The 24,943-nt window shown below is 40.3% G+C and overlaps 1 protein-coding gene across 2 annotated transcripts; it reads right to left on the bottom strand.

The window, feature by feature from the left end:
• Window positions 1-14,857: 14,857 nt before the first annotated feature.
• Window positions 14,858-22,286, bottom strand: cchcr1 (coiled-coil alpha-helical rod protein 1). Of its 2 annotated transcripts, none has more exons than XM_076889059.1 (19): window positions 21,988-22,286; window positions 21,432-21,741; window positions 21,181-21,348; window positions 20,917-21,034; window positions 20,502-20,696; window positions 20,132-20,295; window positions 19,905-20,019; window positions 19,618-19,728; window positions 18,328-18,471; window positions 18,117-18,227; window positions 17,733-17,839; window positions 17,510-17,622; window positions 17,275-17,347; window positions 16,589-16,707; window positions 16,294-16,482; window positions 15,896-15,997; window positions 15,586-15,731; window positions 15,364-15,511; window positions 14,858-15,268 (listed from the first exon to the last, which is right to left on the bottom strand). In XM_076889059.1, the coding sequence occupies exons 1-19, from the start codon at window positions 22,055-22,057 to the stop codon at window positions 15,138-15,140; spliced, it is 2,634 nt and encodes an 877-aa protein (XP_076745174.1). In that variant the 5' UTR covers window positions 22,058-22,286; the 3' UTR covers window positions 14,858-15,137. The 2 variants fall into 2 exon arrangements, with proteins under 2 accessions (XP_076745174.1, XP_024659711.2); XM_024803943.2 differs by having other exon boundaries at window positions 21,432-21,720; window positions 21,988-22,283.
• Window positions 22,287-24,943: the final 2,657 nt, after the last annotated feature.

The following is a 24,943-nucleotide window of genomic DNA, read 5'->3' on the forward strand; positions in this document are numbered from 1 at the left end:
GGAGGAGAGAGAGGGGGGGGGGGGGGGGGGGGGGGGGGGGGGGAAGAGAGAAAGCGGATCTACGGGTCCCTACTGTGGATAAAGACCACTGAAATGGGCCAGGGAGAGTGAAAGAGGGGAGGGAAAGACAGATGGGGAGGGAGGGGAGCCGGGGTGTCGGGGGGTTGGGGTGGGGGGGTAGACGTTTATCAAACTTGGTCTGACGTTGAATTATAATAAGAGCGGCCTCCCGTCTTCCTCCGCGCGTCACTGCAGAGTTGGTGTGTGAGGCGGTGCAGTGTCTACTGGCTTTGGTGTGTGTGTGCGTGTGTGTAGGTGTGCACACACTGACATGCGGTCTGTATGGATCACCAGTATATTGCTGACTTGTGCATGTGTGCATGTGCTGTGTGTGTCTGCATACAGGCCATGTATAAGCACGCTATCTATCCATCTATGGTATCCCTTCCTATTGTGTTCACATGTGTGGGAGTATGCATGCAGCATTAGTCCAGCACAATAGCAGCATAATCCGAGGCTGTCCCCTGCAGGTGTTTGAGAGCAGGAACAGTAACTGTGGGCACTAATGCTCTGATTTATCACTGTTTAATCACCGGCTGCCAAGGTACCTAACTAATGCTATATATTAGAACCCTAATTGACTTACTTGTGTTAGTGATTTGGATTCCCACTCATTTTTTTCTGCGAAAGTGAACAGCTGATGCAAAGGGGAACAAGGCAGAAGCAACAGCATCATTTGTGGGAGGTGATTGAAATTAGGGTCACTTAAGATAAAATCTAAATGAAAAAGGCAGTGACAGAAGCATAAAGTAGCTCATATTTTCTCCCCTCCAAAATCATCTGTGTGTCTAATCCATCACCGACACACAGGAATAGGTCCTACTAGCATCAGCATATTTACATTTTGCAATTGAGTGCACGTTACTGAGATATGCAACAAGGCCATCTCTTCTGGTGAAATGTCTGTGCTCCATGTTTAATGTTCATTATTAAGCATTCAGGCAGCCCGTCTTACGCTGGTCAGTTCGAAGAAAGTATACTGCACTAGCTAGGAGGACTCTGACTCACACAACACAAAATATGATAAGATGCTGCAGCTTTAACTATTATACTATATTTATTTTATCTAATTCACACCAGTTTTGTCTTTTAAAACTGCCTGTATCTCAGACAGACAGTAGGGGGGAGGGAAAAGAAAGCATCAGTTTAGACAGATCTTTGAGTTTTGAGCCCCAGTATGTTGGTTCAACATGGTCCATCCAATTACTTCACCATCCGCCTCGGCATAAGCCATGACAGAAATGGGAATTATTGACAATGGAGAACAGTATCACGGCACCAGCGGGGGAAACCTGCAGCCATAGCCGGGTTATCACTGCCCTTAAAACTTAATGATGTCAACAAACCCACTGCTAATTTCAAACATGCTCCAGTAATGAAGACAGAGTTCTCCTAAAGCAGTTGTGCTTGCTTCGGAGTTAACTCTGCTAACGCAATGTTACTTCTTTTTGTTGTTTTACTGTTTCTCATTTAGAACATCACAGCTCCGTTCACAACCATCTAAATCAGTGTTTGCAGCATTTATGGTTTTACCAAATATTAAAAACACACAGTAAACAACTAAATAGCTGCCTTTTACAGATTTCTTTCATTTGTTTTATATTACAATGCTGTGCTGTGTAATTTCTTTCTGCCCTGCACACTACAGCACCCAGCATGGATGTGATTTTAATCTATTGGAATAGTTATTGAACTCTTCTGCCTGAACTTCACTCCATTTAATCATTTATCTATTTAAAGACATTAAAGTTAAATGGCTTAGGATTAGCTGAGCAGCAGAATGTGTTCTATGTGTGTACATACTGTGTGTGTATGTGTGCACCAAGGCTGGAGAAAGCATTAAAGCTCCCTAGTTAGACTGCTGCACAACCAGCACTGCAAAAAAACAGAAAGAAAAAAGCAACAGTGTCTGTGCTTATTGATCTGGATGTGATTTAATGCTTGGCATACAACTACGATCTTTAACAGGATGCAGCGAGAACAACTGCACTATAATTAAGTTCAGTTTCACAAACAGATATACTGTCAGTATAGCGTGACCTTTTTTTTCAGATACGCGCCAGTGTTAGTTTGTCATTTGCAGAAATGCATTCACTGCCACTTGAAAAATTATGCAATTAGTTTCAGTCCACTTAAGCATGAACTCAGATTGAGTGAAATTCTTGCAAAACACGTACCCGTCCAAAGTGTTGGTCTATCACCAGCTGATGGGCACAAAGGGCAGCTTGTTGTGCAAATCTTAATTCTTCATGCTGTTGAATGAACGGGGTAAGGGATCCTGCAGAGATTACTGGTGTGCTGGGTTCGGTGCCCTCGTCAGGGATGTTAATGATTTATTAATATTTTCTTGAGCCCTCCCCTCAGCTCTTTACAGAAAACACGGCACACTAAAGTAAAGCATGACAAGATAATAAAGAAGCATTAAATTGGTTCCATTTAAACCTCAGTGACTTAATGGGATTTCTAAAATGAGCCGATATATGCACTCTAATAAAAATCTGACAGAGACAGAACGCTGTTTCCATTTCATGTATTAAAAAGGTGCTAATGTGAGTCACTATACGAGGTATCTTTCTGATGTGACTACCGACTAAACCACAAACAGTAGCTGTTGCAGCAGAAAGTGCTTGAGACTCTCAAACAAGGTCTAACACGTGCACATTTCTCTGCAGGAATAAGCAGCCATGTGAAGTTCCCCTCCTCTCCATGTTAGTCAATGATGATGTTATATATAGGTCAGCTTGCAAGGGCGCCCTTCAAGAAGCTTGATGCTCTTTATTATGACTCAGCTATTCCGTTTGCTCCCATCAAACGTCATCAATGGTCCGCTCTATTCCTCTGTTAACTGGCTATCATCACACACGAATTGCAATATTTATTGAGTCCTGCTCGCCTCATTTTGATGAAAGTTCCCAAAACAAATGTGTCTGTTCACTGATCATTTGAGCTGGTGGAGGAATTCAAGAGATTTATTGTGGACATTAATATGACCTGTGCTGTTACATACCCATATGCCATTTGTGTGTTAGTAAGTAGTGGGTGTGCTGTTGTTCTTTTGACTTTTAATGTTTCTTTTTTTAGCTCTCATACCATTTTCTCCAGAGGTTTTGCCTTTTGCCCATGCTGTCATAAATAAGAATATGTTTTTAAAGCCTTTCCTGGTTAAGTAAAGAGAGAAACTTAACTGCAGTACAAGCGTCACATAAAAACAAAACCAAAAACCATTTACAATAAAGAAGATGCTTTCAGTTTATTCCTATCTGGCTTTTAGTGAGCTAGTTTGAAGGTACAACTCATGTCTGCAGTCCATACAGCTGTATACTGATTCTCCGGCTTTACAGAGGATTACAGTTCCTCCCCCATTTCCCCGGGACTTCCCCGGCAAACGTCTGACAGCATTTCAATAAGGGTAAGTATTTAGGTGAGGTTTCTGGCCATCACTACACTGCATCTTCAGTACACCTTGGGCATGTTTCCCCTCTTTCCACCGGAGCAAATGAGCTCCGCTCAGGAAGCACGCCGCTTGCTGTCTGATGCACAACCTCTTCAGCAATATTCAATTGAGTGTAAATGTCAGCAACCCTTTTCCAGAACTTCCCACTGAGTTTACGTAAAACTGACATTTATGAAGCGTCGACCATATGGTGGATGAAATTAATAGCACAGTGTTTTTATCTGACATTACTTTCAAAGTCTAACAAGGACGTTATGATAAAACTTGAATCTCTGCTAGTTAGTTTAATTCAAATCAATTCAAGTTTATTTATATAGCGTCAAATCACAAAAACAGCCACCTTGAAAACAGCCACCTTGCTTTATAATGTCAAGTAAAGACCCTACAATAACACAGAGAAAGCCCCAAACATGCAGATGGCCCTCTATGAGCAAGCACTTGGTGACAGTAGGAAAGAAAAACTCCCTTTTAACAGGAAACAACCTCCAGCAGAACCAGGCTCAGGGAGCCGTCTGCTGTGACCACTTGGGGTTGATGGGAGGAAGATGGGACAAAAGGTACACTGTGAAAGAGAGCCAGACTGACTCAGAGTTTCAGGAAATGCAGACATCAGAGCTGTTTTAGTCACTGCATGTTTGTTGTGAAACAGACTAAAATACTCAGAAAATCGCACCACACATATCACAGAACGCCGCCTTTTGACCCTTGTCAATACCAATCTATTAGTTTCAGGACTTAACCTTGTTTTATATATAGCAGTTGTGAGTTATAACCCACAGAATTATGCACACAAGTTGTTAGCCTGAGGGAGTGAAGTGGCCTAAATACGGGCATATCCAGTGTTATAAGTAGCACTGTTAACAGAGAGCACAAAGCCACAATTGGACACATCAGACAAGCACATTCATGAAGTCATCAAACGGGTCAGTTACTGAGTCATTATTTCAACTTCAGTCTGAGTAACTGTCAAAAGGATCCAGAGATATACTGAAAAATGTACCTCTCACTCACTTTTGCTTTTTAAAGTCTGTTTATTATAATGGACATAATTTATAAAGCATTTATTACATATAGAGCCAAGTTTTCTCCTCACTCGTTTTGTTTAATGGTTTCAAGAATCGAAAACTTCACTTGATTATAGTGACAGTCTCTGGTTTAGCATCATTACTCAGAGTTGAAACCTGTGAAATTGGATGTGAAACTTTGCAGCCACGTGCACGACTGCATGTCACGTTTAAGATGACATTAGAGGAAACGCCTGCTGGGAGGAATACGCGGCAGCAGAAGCACTTTGATATATACACGACCTCATTTTCCTTGCAGATAACATAGATGAGGGCTGGCACTGGATAATTAAAAAGGAGAACTCCAGATGTAAACAGCATCTTAAGAATCAAACGGCTCGCTGTGCATCTACTGCTATCATTTATCCTTGGTCAAGGATCAAGAGGAAGCAGTTTCCATGTAATGGCGTGTCGCTCTCCTGGTTGATTAGAAGTGAGTATTTAGCCAGGATCACAGTGTAGATAAAGAGAAAAACCAGGAGGAATATAGTGAATATTTTAACTTACATTAATAATACAGGCAACAAAATTAAAACCCTGACCACAATGGAGAATCCCTGCTGAGCACAGTGGCTTCCAAGGGAGTTTCATGTGTAACTAAACAATAAAAGTAATACCTCTGAAATTCCTGATATGAAATGATGATATTGTACTTGTGCATTATGGCACCCAAGGTCAGGACTGCAATAAGTTGTCTGAAAGCTCCCAAGAAAGTAAGGAGATAAAAAGGGATTGCTCAGTGCTGTAAAACTCACAATAAAGCCTTTCATGTTTCCTTTCCATAGCATTTCCTGTAAAATGCTGGGATTTATGGCTTGACTTAGATTTTCAGTAAATGCTCTGAGCCTCCCAAAACGGCACACCTTATTATACTGTCTGTCATGTTACCGCTATACGAGTGAACATTAGATCTTTGCTGTTCTAATATATATATATATATAACACTAAGGTTTATCTCTTAGCCTAAAATTAACTGCATTTATGAGCAGAAGCTCATATGAGCTATGAATTAGTGTGCCAGTTATTTGTTTTTCTCTCCAGGACCTCAAACCACAATTCTACTTATAATAGCACTCAGTTTAATCCAAAAGGATCACAAGTAGGGTGGCATAAGCAAAGACTGACAATATCATCTATAACCTCTTTTTCTTTAAGGCTGATTTCACATTTGTCCCAAGTTTTGATTTGAAAAACTTTGTTAGGCTACAACATAATTTCAATCAGAATAAAGCAATTTCACTTACATCACTGGTTGTTCATGCACTACATCTTTAAAAGTTACCTGAAGCTGTGCCTAAACAAAGAAAAGGAGTTTACAGCTACTGGAACAGCTTTGTGAAGTTTTACAAAGGCAGGGTAGCGCTTTAGGCTACATGCTAACACACGGCTAGCACAGAAGACAAAGTATAAGTGAGGGTAAAGAGAATGTAAGTAAGCAAAATTTACTTATATAATACCTTTCTACATAAGAATCAGTAACTGCTTCACAATAGTCTTCAACAAATAAAAAAAATATAACTCACAATATATTAAATCACAACAAAGACAACACTAGTTAAAAGCTAGCCTATACAAACAAGTCTCAACATCAAATGCGCAGTCTCCTTAAGTTTTTATTCTCAAGGAGGAACCATCAGCAGGTTTTGATCTCGTTTAAGACCTCAATGACCTGCACGTTATAAGCAGGCATTTGACCATGCAGAAAAAACCTTTTGAGCTATTTTGTAAGACAAAAGTAAGTACTGTATTCTACTGTAATCTATCCAGTATAGGGCTTTGGAGTTGACGTCACGCCGCAATGCATTGTGGGAGCGCAGCTCCATTTTCGGGGTCTACGAATCAAACAAACGACGACGACAAGAAACATGCTTAAAAGCAGCTCAAAAGAAAACGGACGGTATAGAGACCGATTGCGTCCAGAGGCGAAGCAGCGGTACTTGAAAAAAAATAGAGTGCATCGCAAATCTGGACCCATTTGAAATACGGCAGTGGAGTAAAGACCCAGACGACTTACCGCCACTGTCCTACCCCGATATCTTCACGTATCTTGTTTGTGGAGTAAGCGCTTACACAGCGAACCAGTTTCGTAATTACAAGTCACTGGAGGCGCACATCCAATTTACAAATGGCTGGGTGCAAGATTTGGCTATTTTCAAGCCGCCAAACTCTGAGTACGTCGTCAAAGTAAGTCAGCTGGAGTGCACCGAGTGAAATAGCCATTTTCCACCCCCCACCATAATTAATGTTACACATTTATCATTTAACTGCTAAAATATCGTTATCATATTATATGCCCATAATTGTAAAGTACATGCAAGTTAACACATTGATAATCGGGTAAATTATTAACGCCAATTTGTGTCCTTCCTGTCTCATTTCATTTATTGTCTTTACATCAACCAATCAAGTCACTCCATTCTATGTTTGATCGCAAATTCTATAACTTCCGAGACCACCAACGATGATATTATTCAGCTACAGTGGGGCAAAAAAGTATTTAGTCAGCCACCGATTGTGCAAGTTCCCCCACTTAAAATGATGACAGAGGTCAGTAATTTGCACCAGAGGTACACTTCAACTGTGAGAGACAGAATGTGAAAAAAAAATCCATGAATTCACATGGTAGGATTTGTAAAGAATTTATTCGTAAATCAGGGTGGAAAATAAGTATTTGGTCACCTCAAACATGGAAAATCTCTGGCTCTCACAGACCTGTAACGTCTTCTGTAAGAAGCTTTTCTGTCCCCCACTCGTTACCTGTATGAATGGCGCCTGTTTGAACTCATCATCTGTATAAAAGACACCTGTCCACAGCCTCAAACAGTCAGACTCCAAACTCCGCCATGGCCAAGACCAAAGTGCTTTTGAAGGACACCAGGAAAAGTATTGTAGACGTGCACCAGACTGGGAAGAGTGAATCTACAATAGACAAGCAGCTTGGTGTGAAAAAATCAACTGTGGGAGCAATCATCAGAAAATGGAAGACATACAAGACCACTGATAATCTCCCACGATCTGGGGCTCCACGCAAGATCTCATCCCGTGGGGTCAAAATGATCATGAGAACGGTGAGCAAAGATCCCAGAACCACACAGGGGGACCTGGTGAATGACCTGCAGAGAGCTGGGACCAAAGTAACAAAGGTCACCATCAGTAACACACTACAACGGCAGGGAATCAAATCCCGCAGTGCCAGACGTGTTCCGCTGCTGAAGCCAGTGCATGTCCAGGCCCGTCTGAAGTTTGCCAGAGAGCACATGGATGATACAGCAGAGGATTGGGAGAATGTCATGTGGTCAGATGAAACCAAAGTAGAATTTTTCGGTATAAACTCAACTCGTCGTGTTTGGAGGAAGAAGAATACTGAGTTGCATCCCAAGAACACCATACCTACTGTGAAGCATGGGGGTGGAAACATCATGCTATGGGGCTGTTTTTCTGCCAGGGGGACAGGACGACTGATCCGTGTTAAGGACAGAATGAATGGGGCCATGTATCGTGAGATTTTGAGCCAAAACCTCCTTCCATCAGTGAGAACTTTGAAGATGAAACGAGGCTGGGTCTTCCAACATGACAATGATCCAAAACACACCGCCCGGGCAACAAAGGAGTGGCTCCGTAAGAAGCATTTGAAAGTCCTGGAGTGGCCTAGCCAGTCTCCAGACCTCAACCCCATAGAAAATCTGTGGCGGGAGTTGAAAGTCCGTGTTGCTCGGCGACAGCCCCAAAACATCACTGCTCTCGAGAAGATCTGCATGGAGGAATGGGCCAAAATACCAGCTACTGTGTGTGCAAACCTGGTAAAGACCTATAGTAAACGTTTGACCTCTGTTATTGCCAACAAAGGTTATCTTACAAAGTATTGAGTTGTATTTTTGTTATTGACCAAATACTTATTTTCCACCCTGATTTACGAATAAATTCTTTACAAATCCTACCATGTGGATTCATGGATTTTTTTTTCACATTCTGTCTCTCACAGTTGAAGTGTACCTCTGGTGCAAATTACTGACCTCTGTCATCATTTTAGGTGGTGGAACTTGCACAATCGGTGGCTGACTAAATACTTTTTTGCCCCACTGTATAAAGTGTGATGTGAACATATTTAGAACTTACCGGAATGAAAATGTCTTGAGCACACCAACTGATATCTGGAGACGTAACAGAACTTGATATCAGCTCGTCTCACGGCTGCTATCCAGGCTAGACGCCTTTGTTTGGTAATATCCGATACATGAGCTCCTTCATGTTGCTTCCAGGTTGGGAAAGCATAAAAAGACAATCGAGCGTGATGTCCACGCTCCAAAGCCAGTTGAGAAAGTGGTGGGGCAACAAACAGAAGGACACACCTCATGGATTCACTGGTTATGGATTGATCTGAGCCCACGTAAAAACTTCTGGACACAAAATTTTTGTATTGTCATCAATTACTTATTCCACCACCATCCTTTTAATCCTGCAGCAAACAGCTGAATTAGTGAATGAAACACATTTTGGCCCTATCCTTAAAAGTATTCACACATCATCCATAAAATACTAAATGCTGCACACACAGTGTTAATCACAGTGTTTATGGACCTAATGAAGAAACTAAAGTGCATATATGCCACCTGGCAAATTTACTGCACAGATAATTACAGAATGTGAGCACTTCTGCTCAGTCATATAGTGCTAAGGTAAATCAAGCAAATGATGCATATATAAGTAGCACAAGCATTTAACCCACATGGATTTAACTTGGCTGCAGTGTTCAATTTCAAATCCTGAAACTGTATAAAAATATAAACCGTCAAGAAGATTTATATTAATCATACATTTTCTTGGAGACAGTGTCAGGAGGTTTAAACACTACAAATCCAATATATGCCAAAGTAAGGAGACATTGCTGGGAGCCTAGTTGCAGAATTTCAATCAAACTGAAGATGACTTAAGGATGACTGCGTCATGCAAGCATAAAGTGCATCATAACAATTCTAACAGGATGTGACAAAGGCATAAGCAGGAATGAGAAACTCTTTACATAAAGACCTGATGTGACTTTGCCTGAAAAAAAAAAACAGGACAATTTAAGAGGTATAGCGGATGACACAGAATAGTCAGGAGCACCACATGGATACATTTGCTACAGTCTCAATTCATGGTGTTAGAAATTTGTAAATCAAAATTGAGCATGACTCAGTAATTTTGTATACATTTTCAATAAAATTGCTAATGTAAATTATTCATTTTAGCAAATGACTCATTCTGTGTGCTGAGGGATCTATTTGAGCCAGTTTAAGTTTTGGCTGCAAAGACCTGCAGTGCTGGAATGTCATGTGCAATATTGTAACGATGAAGAGGGACGCTGTGGATTCACTCCAGCCCTCTGTCAGGTGCAGATGTTCAGTGTTGGACATGCTCTTCCATTCAAATGTTGTAACTAGGGCAACAAGTAATTTATCTATTGCTCTATTTTTACTAGTCTTTTTCAATTCTTTCAATAAAATGCCAGAAAACTGGCCTTTAGAAAAAAAAAAAAGGCAATCTTTTATCATCAGAACACTTTGGTGTCTGTCAGCTTATTGATTCATTTGTTCCAAACTGACACAGCAATCAGTGTAACACATGTTTGCACAGGTTAGGCCTAAAACTAAAAAATTATAGTTACTTTACTCCTGGCGCCTGTCATACCATAAAATGCGTAAGTTCTCTTTAACCAGGATCACTGTAAAAATACAACAGCTGCCAAGATTTGACTGCAAACTTGCAAGCAATATAGGATGTTTGGAAAGACATGATCTCAAAATGACGCCTCTCAGGTTAGTTTGAGTTTATATTCCACCTTATATACCCTCATCCTTTTTTTTTTCTTCTTATCAGCTCAAGCATTTGCATATTTGTTGAGAGACAGGACGCCCACAGCAACGTTTTTATGCAGAGGAATGAATCACAGTGCTCTGCAATCATGAGACACATTTCTTAAAGTCCAGAACTTAAAGCAATTTCTTGTTTGCAGATGGTGGAATTGCTTCAGTGTTTCTTTTTGTCTCGACATAATGACAAATTATAATAATATGGACCCAAAAAGGAGTGCATTTCACTAGTCCGTTTGTCCATTGCTTTACAGAGTACGTTATTAAACTGCCACATGGCTGTTATCTCGGACAAAGTGCCGCTGGAAGAAAAAAACCACCAACTGAATCAAAATATGGAACAGATTGCTCACAAATGAAGGAACGGATGAAATAAAAGTCTTAAAATCTGGTAATTAGGAGGCCTTATTTGAACAACATGCTGGTAACCAGAGGGAGTTAAGGTGCAGCCGCACAGATGAATATTAATGGAAATTTGATTAAACATTCCCACATCTTTAACTGAATACCCCACAGGCAAAGCGCTTACAGAACAAAACAAATTAGCTTGGCAATTTTAATTATCGATGTTCTGTTTTCTCACACATCCCTTGTCTCATTTATTTATTTATTTTTTTGCTATTGAGATCCCAACAACAGCTGTTCTGATGTAGTTAATGTTTTAAAGGAGATCGCTAACATTTGACTTTCTGCCCTTTGGCTGTCTTTTCTACTGATGTTCTATATAGTTTATATCATTTCTAATGCTGCGGAATGAACATTAGTACGCACACGCACACACACGTGAACATTTGACCAGTTAAGTGAAACATTAAATTAGAAATCTCAGAAAAGAAAATGTGAATATGTGTGGAAAGTGCTGCTGCTTCTCTGCTGCTTATGTAAGTCCTGCCAGTGGACGCTGTTCGCAGACTAAACTGATTCAATCTTTTTCAACAGAGAGCCATTCTTTGTATTTTTATCATTGTGAAGTGTTGGCAGTAACCACTACTTTCAAAGAAACGGGGGAAAGTGATGGATTTTGAAATGCATTTTAGAAACACATTAAGGGCTTTTTTCTGTGAATACGATAAGCATATCTAAGGCTAAAATCAAAGGGCGAAACAAGAGGCAGCTGTTGTTAAGTCGGGGAGATGTTACGATAATGATGACTGATGAACTGGGGACAAACTAGCTCCACAAGTAAAAGAAGAGCTTCTGTTTAAACTGAGGGATTAAGCCTTTCTTCAGTTTCTCTTCAAGTGGATCTATGATCTTTCAAAGCAGCCATTATTTCTAGAGTTTTGACTCGGCTCAGTTGATATCTTTTTTTATTTATCAGGCCCGGGATGATCTTTGGGAGCATGTAGATGTTACTCCTGACATATACTTATTTAATAGCTTAGTTTGCACTCAGAGTGAAGTGCTACGACACACCTTTCAAATGGTTTTAAAGGAAAACAGGCACAGGCTGAGAGCACTTTGTTAATCACTTAATAATAACAAAAGTTGAAAAGTGTCCCTTTTATTTGTTCACTTCATTCCTGCATTGAGTAAACAGCTTTGCTGCCTCACCGTGTGTACCGTATTACACTGATCACTCCAAAGGGGAACTGCAATTACAGCTCCAAACAAGGTGACTGATTGGCACAGGTGGTGACTTATGCACGGATGATGCCGTGTTTACGATTTGTTTCAAAAAGCAACTACAGGGGGGAAAAAAGTGCGGCTTCAAGTAGTTTTTAAATTTGATCTGAAACGATAAGAGATCACAGATTACTCAGCTGCAGAGCTGAAAATAAAGTCTGACAAGCTAATAATGATTGAATAATGTGTCATTATTTTGCAGAGCTTTTCTGCTCAGACTTGTATGAAATGGTTAATGCTCTCAGTCAGAACCCCCACTGCACGAATATTCTCACTATATCATAGATTTTAGTCTCAGAGGTCTGTAGCTCAGCCTACAGCAAAATTATGCTGATGCAAAAAAAATAACAACATTCTGCTTCATTTAAATCACTGCAGGAAAGTGACATAAAGTGATGTAGTAATGACAAAATTGAAGAGTTCGGTCCACAGCAACCCCCACCGAACAGTGCCCCACATTGCCTGCATCACTGCTCCTCCATGTCTGCGGTTCTAACTTGCAGCCTGGCCTTCCGCAGCAGTGCACAACCATCAGCCAGGCTCATGGAGCATGCAGTTCTGGTGGGCGACACCCCTGACTTACTAAATCACGTCAGCCTCAGACACTGCTTCCAGTTTGCTCCGCTCTCTGGCCTGCAAGAACCTTTCAAAGATCAGGCAAGCAGATTAACCAGGGCCTCGTGTCAGGCATGCTTGTTTGTCACCTTTTAATGCAAACTGTTTTCTTCACTAGAGGAATAAAGACGTGAATATTTTTGTAGTTTCTAATGCTTTAAAGGTATTAAACAAGAAATGCTGGTATAGTCTGAATAGTATATTTAAGGAAGTGCTACAATGTCCTTGAGAGAATATGCTGTGGAAAAAAGTTTTGTGGGTTATTCCAGTCACTGGCTGTAGCAAACTTGAATGAGGACTGTCCCCGAGAGGACTCCACTTTGGGGACACTTCACAAATTGTAATAGGCTTTGCAACTGCAGGTTTTCACAACATTTAAGACATGCAAAGTTTAGCTATGGTTAGCTGAAAGAAAACCTGAATAGCTGACAGCAACAGAGTAAGGCAATGAGCTGCACACAGTGCCCTATATTTGTGCCCTAAATATCAACAGCAGTAGGACTTCAGCATGTTGTTCTGACCCTACATGTGCAAACATCGGCATCTTTTCCCAGTCCCAAGGTAGCCCTCACTTTCTTTGCGTTATGTTATAAATATTTAATACAGTGCTTAGTAATAATACAGGCCATAAATCATTTATTGATAAGAAAACATTACCATTCCAGTGAAAACGCAAAACTGTACAAGCAATGGAAACAACACTCCACTTGAGAAAAACAGCTAGTGGACTGAGCCTTGACGCAGACTCTTAATGACAGGCAGGGCCAATGACAGCAGATGCTCTGATTTGACACAGTGCACTCTGACAGCACAGTATCAGCCTCAGAAGCAAATGCAGGATTTCTCATACACAAGCACACAGCAACACTTTCCAGTATCAGTGAAGCTGATTTTAGGAAAGAAAAAAAAACTGTTTTCATGTCAGTTGATATTTCTGCAAACATGAAAAGTCTTTGTTTATGCTTCTTGTTAAATTATTGTTATTATTCAATTTATTTCATTTATTGTTTGTATTCCAGTGCTTTCCTAATTTATTAGCCACCCACTGTGTTGTTTAGTTGCCCCCCTGTCTATAATTACATATTCAGCCAGGCTGCTAATAGTAAAATAATTCTTTTCCAGGCTTAAGGGAAAAAGCAACAATATTGCAATATTTATTCTAAATGTTTTAACCCAGATCCTTTATGTTGTTTGAAATCTTTTGAGAAACAACATTAAATTATTCTGGATATATTTCTTATCATAGTGAAATTAAATTTGTTTTAAGCTTAACCCCAAACAGCATATGTGCTGCTCTCATCTTTGACAACATCGCCCTCTTCTGGTGTTGTAGTGGACATGAGTTAAGCGTTAGAACTTACACCTGTGTTTAACATGGTTTAGAATTATTAGTATTGCCCTGATAGTGGGATGTCACTGCTCCTGATATGAAGTGATATGAGCTAAAGTATGCATCGCAATCATAACTTATGACCAAGATTAAATGTATCCACTAATACTGATTCTAAACTGTAATGTTATGGTTTCTTCGTGGGTTATTTATTACATTAAAGACTTTTGTATCAAAGGCTTAAAATAAAAGAATTTAAATGTTCTCACGTCTTATATATTGCTTTATGAGCCCTCGATATAAATGCAAGACTCAACTTCAAATCATCCACTATTAAGTTTCTTAAAATTTTAAGTTTGACGCATGCATCCTCTGCTTGCCATGATGAATCACCTCTCCAGGAACGTACGTCTTCAATGATCTTGGAAAATAGAGTAGAAAAGCCAAGACATTATTAGTATTTTCACTCTCCCTCAGTTTTCCATGAGGTATTTTTACCTAGAGGCTTGAAACTTTGTATTGCTACAAAATTGATTAGCACTCGTGACAACATGACAAATAGCACAATTATCTGGCTCATCATGATGTTTATCATCATCAGTCCTATGACTGAGAGCCATTTTAAAATTGACCTCTATAAAGGAGCTTCGAATTGAAAATATTGACTTTTTGTAATGTGAAAATCTTATAGATCTTTCCAGTTATCCATATCAGAAAAAATATGGCTGATGCACCAATTATATAAACAGCTGCTTTATAAACTTAAGCTTCACGGCTGACTCAAAAAGGCTTGGAAACTCGTGTCAAAATGTCTCCATGTATATCTAATTTTACTTGAAAAATCAAACACCACAGATTTCACTTAAAAATATATTTTATTATCTTACTGCAAAGACAAGAAATTTAGATTATTCAGAAAATGGACCATTGTCACAGAATCCTCGAAGAATTACACAACCTTAAATTTATATTACTCTACATGTAACACACAGTATCTGTTTAGTTCAAATGTGACATGTCTGATTTTAAGTGGTTTGGCTCAAACAAATGATTTCCAGGAGCTGTATGTTATCAACACTGCCAACAGTTAGAATTTAAAGGTGGGTTTACTGGCTGCAGTGACACATCTTCAGGTATCAGCTGTGCAGACTGCCGGTGGATGGTTCCACAATGTCACTCTGTCCTTCCTCCTCCGCAGAGTCCTCAGAGCTGTTTACCACTGCAGCACTGAGAGTATGGAGCTCCTCCAAAACACACAGAAGTGTCTCTGACAGGATGCAGACAGGTCATTGGTCAGCTCTGTCACATCTGTGTAAATGCTGGGACTTCAAAAAAAACATGCAAAACTAAGACATTTCTTACCATCTGCAGGTAGTTGGACTTGTGTGCCTACAGAACAGCTCCATTCTGAAGCGTTTTGTCGAGGTTTCCATTGAGCAGCAGAGTTTTGCCGAGCCATCGCCTGAGCTCTCTGGTGCTCCTTCATCAGCCCTCTATCAGCAACTGTGACCTGGAACAAATGCAGGTCGAATGACACAGAAGCAAAAATCTCCACGACTGTGTTTTGCTATAATAAAATCTTACCAAGTGTTGGTTTTTGTCCCTCACTGTCTCCTTCAGTTGTTTGTGCTGGACTTTCCTCCTTGTGTTTTCACTCTCCGGATTTCGGCTTTGCTTCATCTCTTCCAGTTTCTTTGCTGCCTCTCTCTCAAACTCACGCAAAGTCATAACTGCAACAGACGATACAGACGCCTCAAAAGCCACAGGGATATGCTGCTATATACTGTGTAAACAATTCCAATCATATTAGAGCAAAGTCTGCATTAAGGATATGACTTCATTGCCATATGTAAACCTGCAGTGTACTGAGGCAGCATACAGTTAATCTTACTACCTGCTTTGGTGTGCTCTTTCCTGACTGTGCTGACTTGAGCCTCCATTTCTCTCAGCTTCTCAGAACACCGCTCCTCAATCTCAGACACTCTTTCCTGCAGGGCTGAAGCAGGGTAGGGGAAACAAATGCACCACTCCTCAGTACTGTGTTTGACATACAGAGAGTGTCTGAGTTCAATACTTCTATCTGACTCCAGGGATGCATTAGGTTTCAGTGTATATGTTTGCACATTTTTATAGTCTACATAAAAGTCTAAAACACAGTGTTGTGTGCGTGGTCAGTCTGTAACGTTATTGTTTTTGGTTAACCGCTCTCACAGCATTGTTAGCTTTTAGGCACAGAGAACAGCTGCTTTCAGCTGAAGGGCCTTCTGAAAGGTGCACAGCGAGCGGCCTCACCCTGCTCACTCTGCTCTTGCTGGCTGAGCAGCTCACAGCGGACTCTCTCCAGGGTGACCTTAGTGTCCTCCAGCTGGGCCTGGATCTGCTGCAGGTTCTGCTCAGCCTCCTCTCTACCAGCTACAGCCTGCTCGAGCTCCACCCAGCTCTGCTCCAGCTCCTGCTGCTGTAGCCTAACTTTACTCTCATCTGCAGAGGGTATAAAGTGCACGGAGACACATGCATTACAGAAATGTGGATATGTACCAGACAAACAGACGATATAATGGGTGTTGTGATCCATATGGGGTCTCACATTGCTCTTTCAGATCAGCGAGAGCGTTCTCGATAAGCTCTGGGGTTCTTTTGAGCTCTCGAGTGAGTCCGTCTCTCTCTTCGCACACCAAACTGTGCTCTATCTGGAGGTTTCTGATGCTGCAGGGCAACAAAGATAAAATGGTACAGCAAACAGACAAGCAGAAGTAGAGAAGGCTCTGCATGATGCATAACAAAGTAAGCTAAACAGCCTGAAAGTTACTTTTTGCATGAATTATAATCATCTTGTATAGATACACTGACAGCATAAGACAGCAACACCTGCTATTCACAACACTTATTTCAACCACATTAGCGACACCTGTTATATATGTCCCATCAAATCAGTATGCAGTATGCCACTCTATACCAGCATAAAAATCTAACCTCAGAACCCTCCACGTACTTATTTTCTTTTCTTGATCCTTCATTCATCTCACTACATATGAGGCTTGAAAGCAGCAACTATTTCTACTAATGCAAGAACATCCTGACATATTAGAACATGAGCTTTTTGTGAGAAAGCCAAAAGAGCAAGTGAGTGGAAGAACAAGATGCTTATAAAGGCTCTTGGCCTAAAATGTATGTCTATGATCCAGAAAGAACGTGAAAGAGATGAAATAGAGGTGAAAGAGAGAATCACCCACATTGAAAAAAAAAAAAAAAAAAAAAAAAAAAAAACTGTACCTTTCAGCATCCTTATCTGGCTGTTTACAGGCCTGTTCAACTTTCTGCAGGGCTGCCTTCCTCATGACCAAAGCTGCAAAAACAAAACCCGATATAAATTCTTTATGTTCTTCTAGCTATGCTATTAACCCATCAGCATGCATATATATATATATATATATATATATATATATATATATATATATATATATATATATATATATATATATATATATATATAGACACACACACGTACCTTGGACTGTCTCCACTCGTCTTTTAGCAAAAGTCAGTCTCTGGGTAAAAGTGTTGAGCCTTGCTTTAGCTGCCTCCACTTCTGCCACCTTGCTTTCCAGCGCCTCACAGAATCTGTAAGGCACAGCCAATATATGTCTGTCTTGAATTCTATTTCTACTTTTCTAATACGTCTCCTTATCTTTCCTTATCCTCTGAAATTCAGTTTTGCTATTTTTTTTTACCTTTGCACTGCCTCTGTCAAGGTTTTAAGTTCAGCCTCTGCTTTCTGGCTCTGTAACTTCAACTGAACATTTTCCTTGTGAACACTGGCCAAATCCTGTTTCAGTGCCTGGAAAGAAAAACATTCCCACATATAACTGAGCATCTTTCACAGATCTGTTTTACTGTTTTTAATGCGGTGCTTAGTTTTTAAGATTGTCTTTCCCCAGGTGCTGTCCTTTAAACCTCAATGGCTCTGGGAACCAAAGTTTTGGTGCAGTCAGCATCATCTGCTGTGGTAAAAAATGTACGAGCATTTATCACTTTCCTAGGCAGACCGAAGTTTATTACGCATCATCAAAATTTCAGACAGCCATGTAAATCACATCAGTTGCCCTGGTACTAACATCCTTTTCCACCCTCTCGAGGTCCAGCTCAGCGATCCTGTCATGTAGGCTGTGTTGGAGCACGCTAGCTCTGTGCTGCTCCTGCTGCAGCTGCTGCTCTGCAAATCTGACCTAAAACACACATCATTGCAGTCCCACATTGAACACAGTTTTAAATACGCTGGAATTACCTGTACTGTGTGATATAGCAAAATAATAGCCGTTTTCATACTTTTGAAATCAGTTTTTCCTTTTCTCCTCTTATCTCGATGTCCTTTGAGCGAAGCTGGACGCACAACTTGAACACTTTCTCTCTCCACAGCTGAAGCACTTGAAGGCCTTCGGATCCTTTCTCCACAAGTGGATCCATTGATGTCTGTGGAAACACACACACACATATATGGGAAACACAAATACACACATACACTTCAGTGCACGCACCACATGAGCATGCATAATTGTTTTCAAATTAGCCTTGATGTTTTCTAAAGCACTACATCTTGAAATGAGGAGTTTTCTTCTCTCTTTCCCACAATGTAGTACTGCACAAAGGATCTGGGTACTAAAGGTAAACTGACAATGCTTATCAATGGACAATATAGCAGGTTTTAAAATCTGAGCCCAATGAAAAAAATAATAATTTGCATCCAAAACAGCACCAATTTTCTAAATGCATTTGTGTACTGAAGACCTTCTGTTGCTCACATCTCTTCATATAATGCCAGACTGACTCAGTGATGTTGAGAAATGGCTCCGTAAAGGCCATACCATACCATCTCTTTTAGGAGTTTGTTCCAATCATGATATAAGACTCTGACTGCATGTTTGAAGCTGCTATCACATGCAACAAGGTAAATAATCTGGGACTGACCAAACGCCTCCCAGATGATATTCCATGACACGTAAGAATCTCAACATCTAAAATAGGCTAAACCTTTCCAAAGTACTGTGTGATAACGGAGCATCACAGAGGATGTAGCCTCCAACAACAAACTAAGCGGTTTACTGTAATTACCTATCTCTACCAACTGTTATCATATTTCAGTCTCCTGCAGCGCTACTCAGTGTACGCATATGTGAAGTGAGCACCCAACTGAGTTAACTTAAGACGGATACAGAAGTGTAGTTCTCTGTAATTTTACACTTTTATTTCTTTCAATTTAAACCCAAAGAGTTGTGCTGACAGATTTCTTTAATCTACTACAGCAGCATTTCTTTATCATGTACAAAAATAGCCCTTTCTTCTCATTAAGATATCTCAGATATTACATGTGTAGTTAAACGTATATACACAGAAAGAAAGGTGTGTTTCACTAGTCCGGCTTATTCAATGTGGTCTGTGATGTACATTCAGTTTGACATTTCTTACCTTACGTGGTCCGCAAACATCCTTAGAGACAACACAAAATCATAGGTATCTGCTGGTTTCACATTAGACTGCTGCTGATCACCAGATGTCTTAAACACAGTTTTGTATCATGTTTTGCTATGTAAATTTAGAAAGTCAAGAAAACCCACTCACCTTTTTCACCATTTTCTCTTCTTGGAGGACGAGTATCTCATTCACAGAGTTAAGCCTGACTGTCAAAAGCTCTGCAGTTGTCTGAAGAGCTGCTTTCTCTTTGTTCAGCCTCTGCAAAATGGACAAGATTAAATTACACACAATTAGCATTAATTATATAATTTGTACATTAACTCATTCATATTTTACTGTTCTTCCTTTACTCTAGTGAAAAGAACATTTGAAAGTCCCATGCATTTACTTTGCAGTATGCTCATTACAATCAATACTGTATATATTGCCTCTACCTCAACAGCTTCATTTAATCGTTCCCTCTCTCCTTTCTCTGGTGCAAGCTGGCCGATGTAATTTCTGAGGCTTTGCAATGTAGCAGACTGTGTCTCAAAAGCTTGTCCCATTTGGCTGAAAAATAAACAACAACATGCCCCTCACCACACACACACACACACAAAACAGTGACTACAGAGTGCTTTAAATGCTTTAGTTCTGTTCCGTTTTAGATTGAATGAAGCACCTTAAATGTTCTTTTAGTCCATTTCTCTCAGTAGATACTTCCATCAGAGTGCTCTTTAGCTGCAGCAGTTCTGAGGTCATTGACTGAAGTCGGTCCTGTAGTTCAACATTTGTTTTTTGTGCTGCACCCAACTCTGCATAATGGGATGCATTCAACTGTTGCAGCTGAAAATAAGGGAAGTTTATGACACAGACAAATAGTGACATAATGACTTATTCATCTTCAAATACACATTCTCACATTACTTGCAAAGTCAGAGTGAAGGCAGTGCTCAGAGTTCTGCTCAGAGATACTTAGTTGTTGTTGGATTAAGGCCCTTAATCCTAAATGAGGTCACCAAAGTACAATGTTTATGATCATTTAAACACACCTCCACCTCCTTGTTCTTCCGAAATTCCTCTAGTTGCTCTAATAGTCTGAGAGTCTGTTGTTTGGCTTCCTCTACAGCCTGCAACCTGCCCATTTCAACCTTCAAAGCAAGCTCCCGGGATTCCTCTTTGCTCCTTTCAGCATCTCTCCTCAGCCTTGTAATTTCCTCCTCCGACTCTGCTTTCAGTCTTTCAAGCTGTGAGAAAAAAACAGACATATTGCAAACAGAAAAAGCAGACTTTATTAACCTTATTATTGTGAAATGTGACTAAAATGTTTTATTGGGATCACAAAACTGTACAAAAACAAATTTAACTGCAAACTGCCAAAATAAGTTACAAAATGCCAGTAACTCTCAGGTGATGTATGTCTACAAGAGTGTCGAAATGAAATGTTTTGTCAGTAAACATCATTACCTGTGAGCTTATTTTTTCCTTCTGTGCGCTGCAGAGACTGAGCTCCTCTCTGATTTGGCTGAGTTCAGACTTAGCCTTGGATAGATCCGTATGTATTGCTTCCATCTCATGGCTGTGTCTGTTGTGCAAAGGTTATTCCAAGTTAAGCTTGTTCAAAACCGTTATTTGCTGACCTCCATAATGTCAGGTTACGTACTAAATGTGTGGGGAAAAAATACATAATATCACTCAGATGTCACATAATGACACAAGCACATCTCTTACCTGCTAAGGGTGTTGTCTTTGTCTCTGACCTCTTCCCTGCATCTTTCTGCAATCTCCTTTAGTGCCTCCACCTGCCCCTTTAACCTCTCTGCTTCAGCCTTGTGCTTTTCTGCCTCCAGTCGCCACTCTGATTCCCATCGAGACAAATTACCTCCTCTGTCTTTTGATCTGCATAAAAGGAAAGAGACCACATTAATATGTCCATATTGCCACCCAAGTGACAGACCATATAAAACATGTAGTGGATATACCTGGCTCTACAATCTGAACGATAATCAGGGGTCCTTATGCTGTCTCCTTGTAGCATCAAGATCCTCTGATTTTCCTTCCTCAGCTCCAAGATTTCCTGTTGGGCCTGATTGATGGCAAGCCATGGATTGGCAGGACTTGGCTCCCCTGATGATGGTGCTGATATCATGCCTTGGTTTATCCAGGAGATGGGTGGCTGTGTCGCCGGGATTTGAACACATCTGTTTGCTCCAGCAGAATGGGCACTTGATGCAAAATGCGATGGGGGTATGAGGTCCTCCGGAGTCTCCCCTTCATAAAATAAAACAGTGTCTATGTGCCTGCATGCATTAGCTACTCTAATCCAATATAAGGTTCCCCATGTTCCCAAACAAGCATATTGTTACGCTAAGCTCAGTAAAGATAAACATGACAGCTTCCTAATCGTGAAGTATAAAATCACTTTTACTAGTTAAACATGAGTTCATGTAAGCGCCAAGTGGGCTACACTGTAAGCTAACATTTGCTAATTAACAGTTTATTTAGCTCAACAGTAACAAGAATTTAGGTGCAACTTACTCGGAAGTACTGGTGAGGTGAAGTCAGTCGGCACTATCAGCCTCTCCTTCCCTAAAGTTTGTCTCTCCATGTTAAATAACTATTGCCATTACACAGGAAGGAAACAGTACACGGCTGCCGTGGTGCGTTTAGCGTTTGTTCTCCCGCGAGTCACGTCATTCTTCACCGTTGCCTTAGTTACGGGTACAACAGCAACATTCAGAGCTCTCGATTTGGGCAATTTCTGGTCGTGTCAGTCGTTATTTTCGGTTCAAATAACCCACATTTTAAGGTTTCTATGGTACATGTATATACGTATATGAAATCCAACAAATTTAATAGTTCATTTAGGCATAACTGTTACATATTGAAACGGCGCAGTGCATCATGGGAAATTGGAAGGAGCGTAAAAAATATAATTGGGTTCTCATTTCCCTCATTGTAATCTTGCAGGAGTTCTTTTTTTCACGTAAACTGCCTTTAAATATTCCCTAAATCGTAACCCTGCATTGCCGCCTATTTGTATGCGTTTCAGTGCAGTGTTTGCAGCGTCGACTGGAAGAGCTCTCCTGATAGACTAAATTCAGGGCGTAATCCTTAAACGATAGCACCATCTGTGGGTGGAGCACAGAAGGTATACTGTGATGGGTAGCATATGTTGAGAAGAGGGGGCACTGAGGACTAAATTAACTGTCCTTCTGGGCAAATTTAAATTCGAAAATATTTTATTTAGATGAAAACATTGAGCAACAGACACTAGTTAGAAAAACTATGAAAACAATATGATATATGAGCTTTCCTGTCCCTTTGTGCAGAAACCACAAGTTTCGACAATAAGAAACACACATTATCATATTTATTATAGGAGAAATATTTATAAGTTAAATAAATCATTAGTCTGTCATTCCATTCTTTTGGAGGTGGTTACGTGAGCCATTTATATTCAGGCATTATCTAGATGTAAAGGGATACCATTTAGATAATTAGTGGTAAAGGGTCTCATGTAAATGCACTTAATGAGGTGATAACCTAAAATTACAACATTCCTTCTTTGCCTGGGACTCCCTCACCTCAAGAACACCCAGGGGTGTCTGACAGCCACATCATTTCTGCATAATACAGCCGGCCTTGCAGAAAAGGGCACTCTGAGCAGGCTCATAAGTGCAGGTTTGAATAGCAATTGGTGATAATTTGGTTACGTAACAGAATGTTGGGGGGTTGAGGGGCGTCTATAAATATTTTACCCACAACTGTAAAATCATTAGTATCCTTATATAATTCCAATTACCAAATTTCGGTAGATTACTCATGTGTTACTTTCCTCCAGTGATGCACATTTTGTGCACACAACATTTGTGATTTAAATCCACAAACTGTGCACATGTGACCACCTTCAGATAAAATCCTGTCTAACATTGGCTATCTAACAGTCATGATAACAAGCATATTTCACGTATCCCGTTGTATTATTTTCCCCAGATGTCTGCAGCAAACATTTGTGTTTGCTGTTACCTACAGTATATCCTGTTTTCTGTTGCTGCTATGACCCACTTTCCCCCTGGGGTTCATTAAAGTTTTATATCATCTATTTATGGCATTTTTGAGCAACACAGAGACCTTTTAGGTTGATTCATTTCCATAAATGATCACAAATAAATGCAAGATGATATGGTACGCCGCCGAGAAAATGTCAGTAGAACATGATAGCGTTCATCTTGCATAAAATCTTTAATGTGGTGAAAGGGCGGATTGGGGAGTACAGTGGGAGTGATGTGCATTGTTTGGACATGCTGATATTGTATCTTCTTACCACAAGGCGGGCACTGCAGCATAGGTCCTGAGGAACATCGCAGAGGGGAAGATGGATTGAGAAGGGCAAAGGGAATCAAAAAAGAAAGACAATACTCACCTTTATCAAAAAGCAAAAGGGAGAAAGAGAATTAGTATGTAAGCTTTGTTTCTACAATCAAGATGAGCATTGACCACCTGCAGAGCATTAATTCTTTTTGAATTCAGTTTGTTTTTATTGTATCACGGTGTCACATGAGTCCCATACTCCTCTAACTGGTCTATAATTTTCCCAGTATTTTAGATTTTAAACTAAACCCAAATTTTGGGTTAAAATGCTCAGATCTCCATTTGTGAAAAACTGGTTCCTCATTAGTCAGTGCATCTCATACTTTTCCCCTCCCAGGTGGATGTGTCTGTCTGCTTCAGTGACAGTGACCTGTTTTTGTTACCACAAGGGCATTGCCAGCTGTGTACATACAGATACTGTCAGGTCAGCATTTCTCTGCCTTTTCTGAAAGCAACTTAAGCAGGATCATTCCTAACCCATCTGGCAGCCTTACAAATCTTACGCAGGAGCTCACAGGTGAGTGTGTGACCCAGACCTGGTACCACAGGGTCAGGCAATACTGATTAAAAGGAAGATGTGGGTCTATCAGGCCAGCTGTAGGATTAAGACTTCAGGCTAGAGAGGACCTGGTAGATTTATTTCTGGCTTTTTTTGACTGAGTTAGGCATATAACGCTAAAATTGAATAAATGGCGACTGTTAGATTTGCAATGTTTTTGTCCTTTGATAACCAATAGTATTCTGTTCATGTGGTCAGATGCGTTTGAAACTCATTGTAATAAACAGGGATTGTTCCCTGCATGGGAACCAACATATATGCAAAATATTTTCATTTCTGTAAAAAGCTTTCATTTGTAACCCAGCTTGAAGCACACTACACTGGGCAGCATCTCTCTCCAAGAAGTCTAGAAATGATCCCTCAGCTGTGCATCATAGCTGTGACCACTGGGCATTATTAAAAAAAAAAAAAAGGATATGTGGGGGAATATGTCTGCCCTGTCAGCAACTGCCCAGACTTTGTCTCATAACTCATCTGTATCGTTGGGACAGATTCTAGTGTGGTTGGATGTTCATATTTTTAGATTTAGTTTAACCACTGAATGCAACAAAAGCATAAGCC

Source organism: Maylandia zebra, linkage group LG10, assembly GCF_041146795.1.
Source record: "Maylandia zebra isolate NMK-2024a linkage group LG10, Mzebra_GT3a, whole genome shotgun sequence".
Classification (NCBI taxonomy): domain Eukaryota; kingdom Metazoa; phylum Chordata; class Actinopteri; order Cichliformes; family Cichlidae; genus Maylandia; species Maylandia zebra.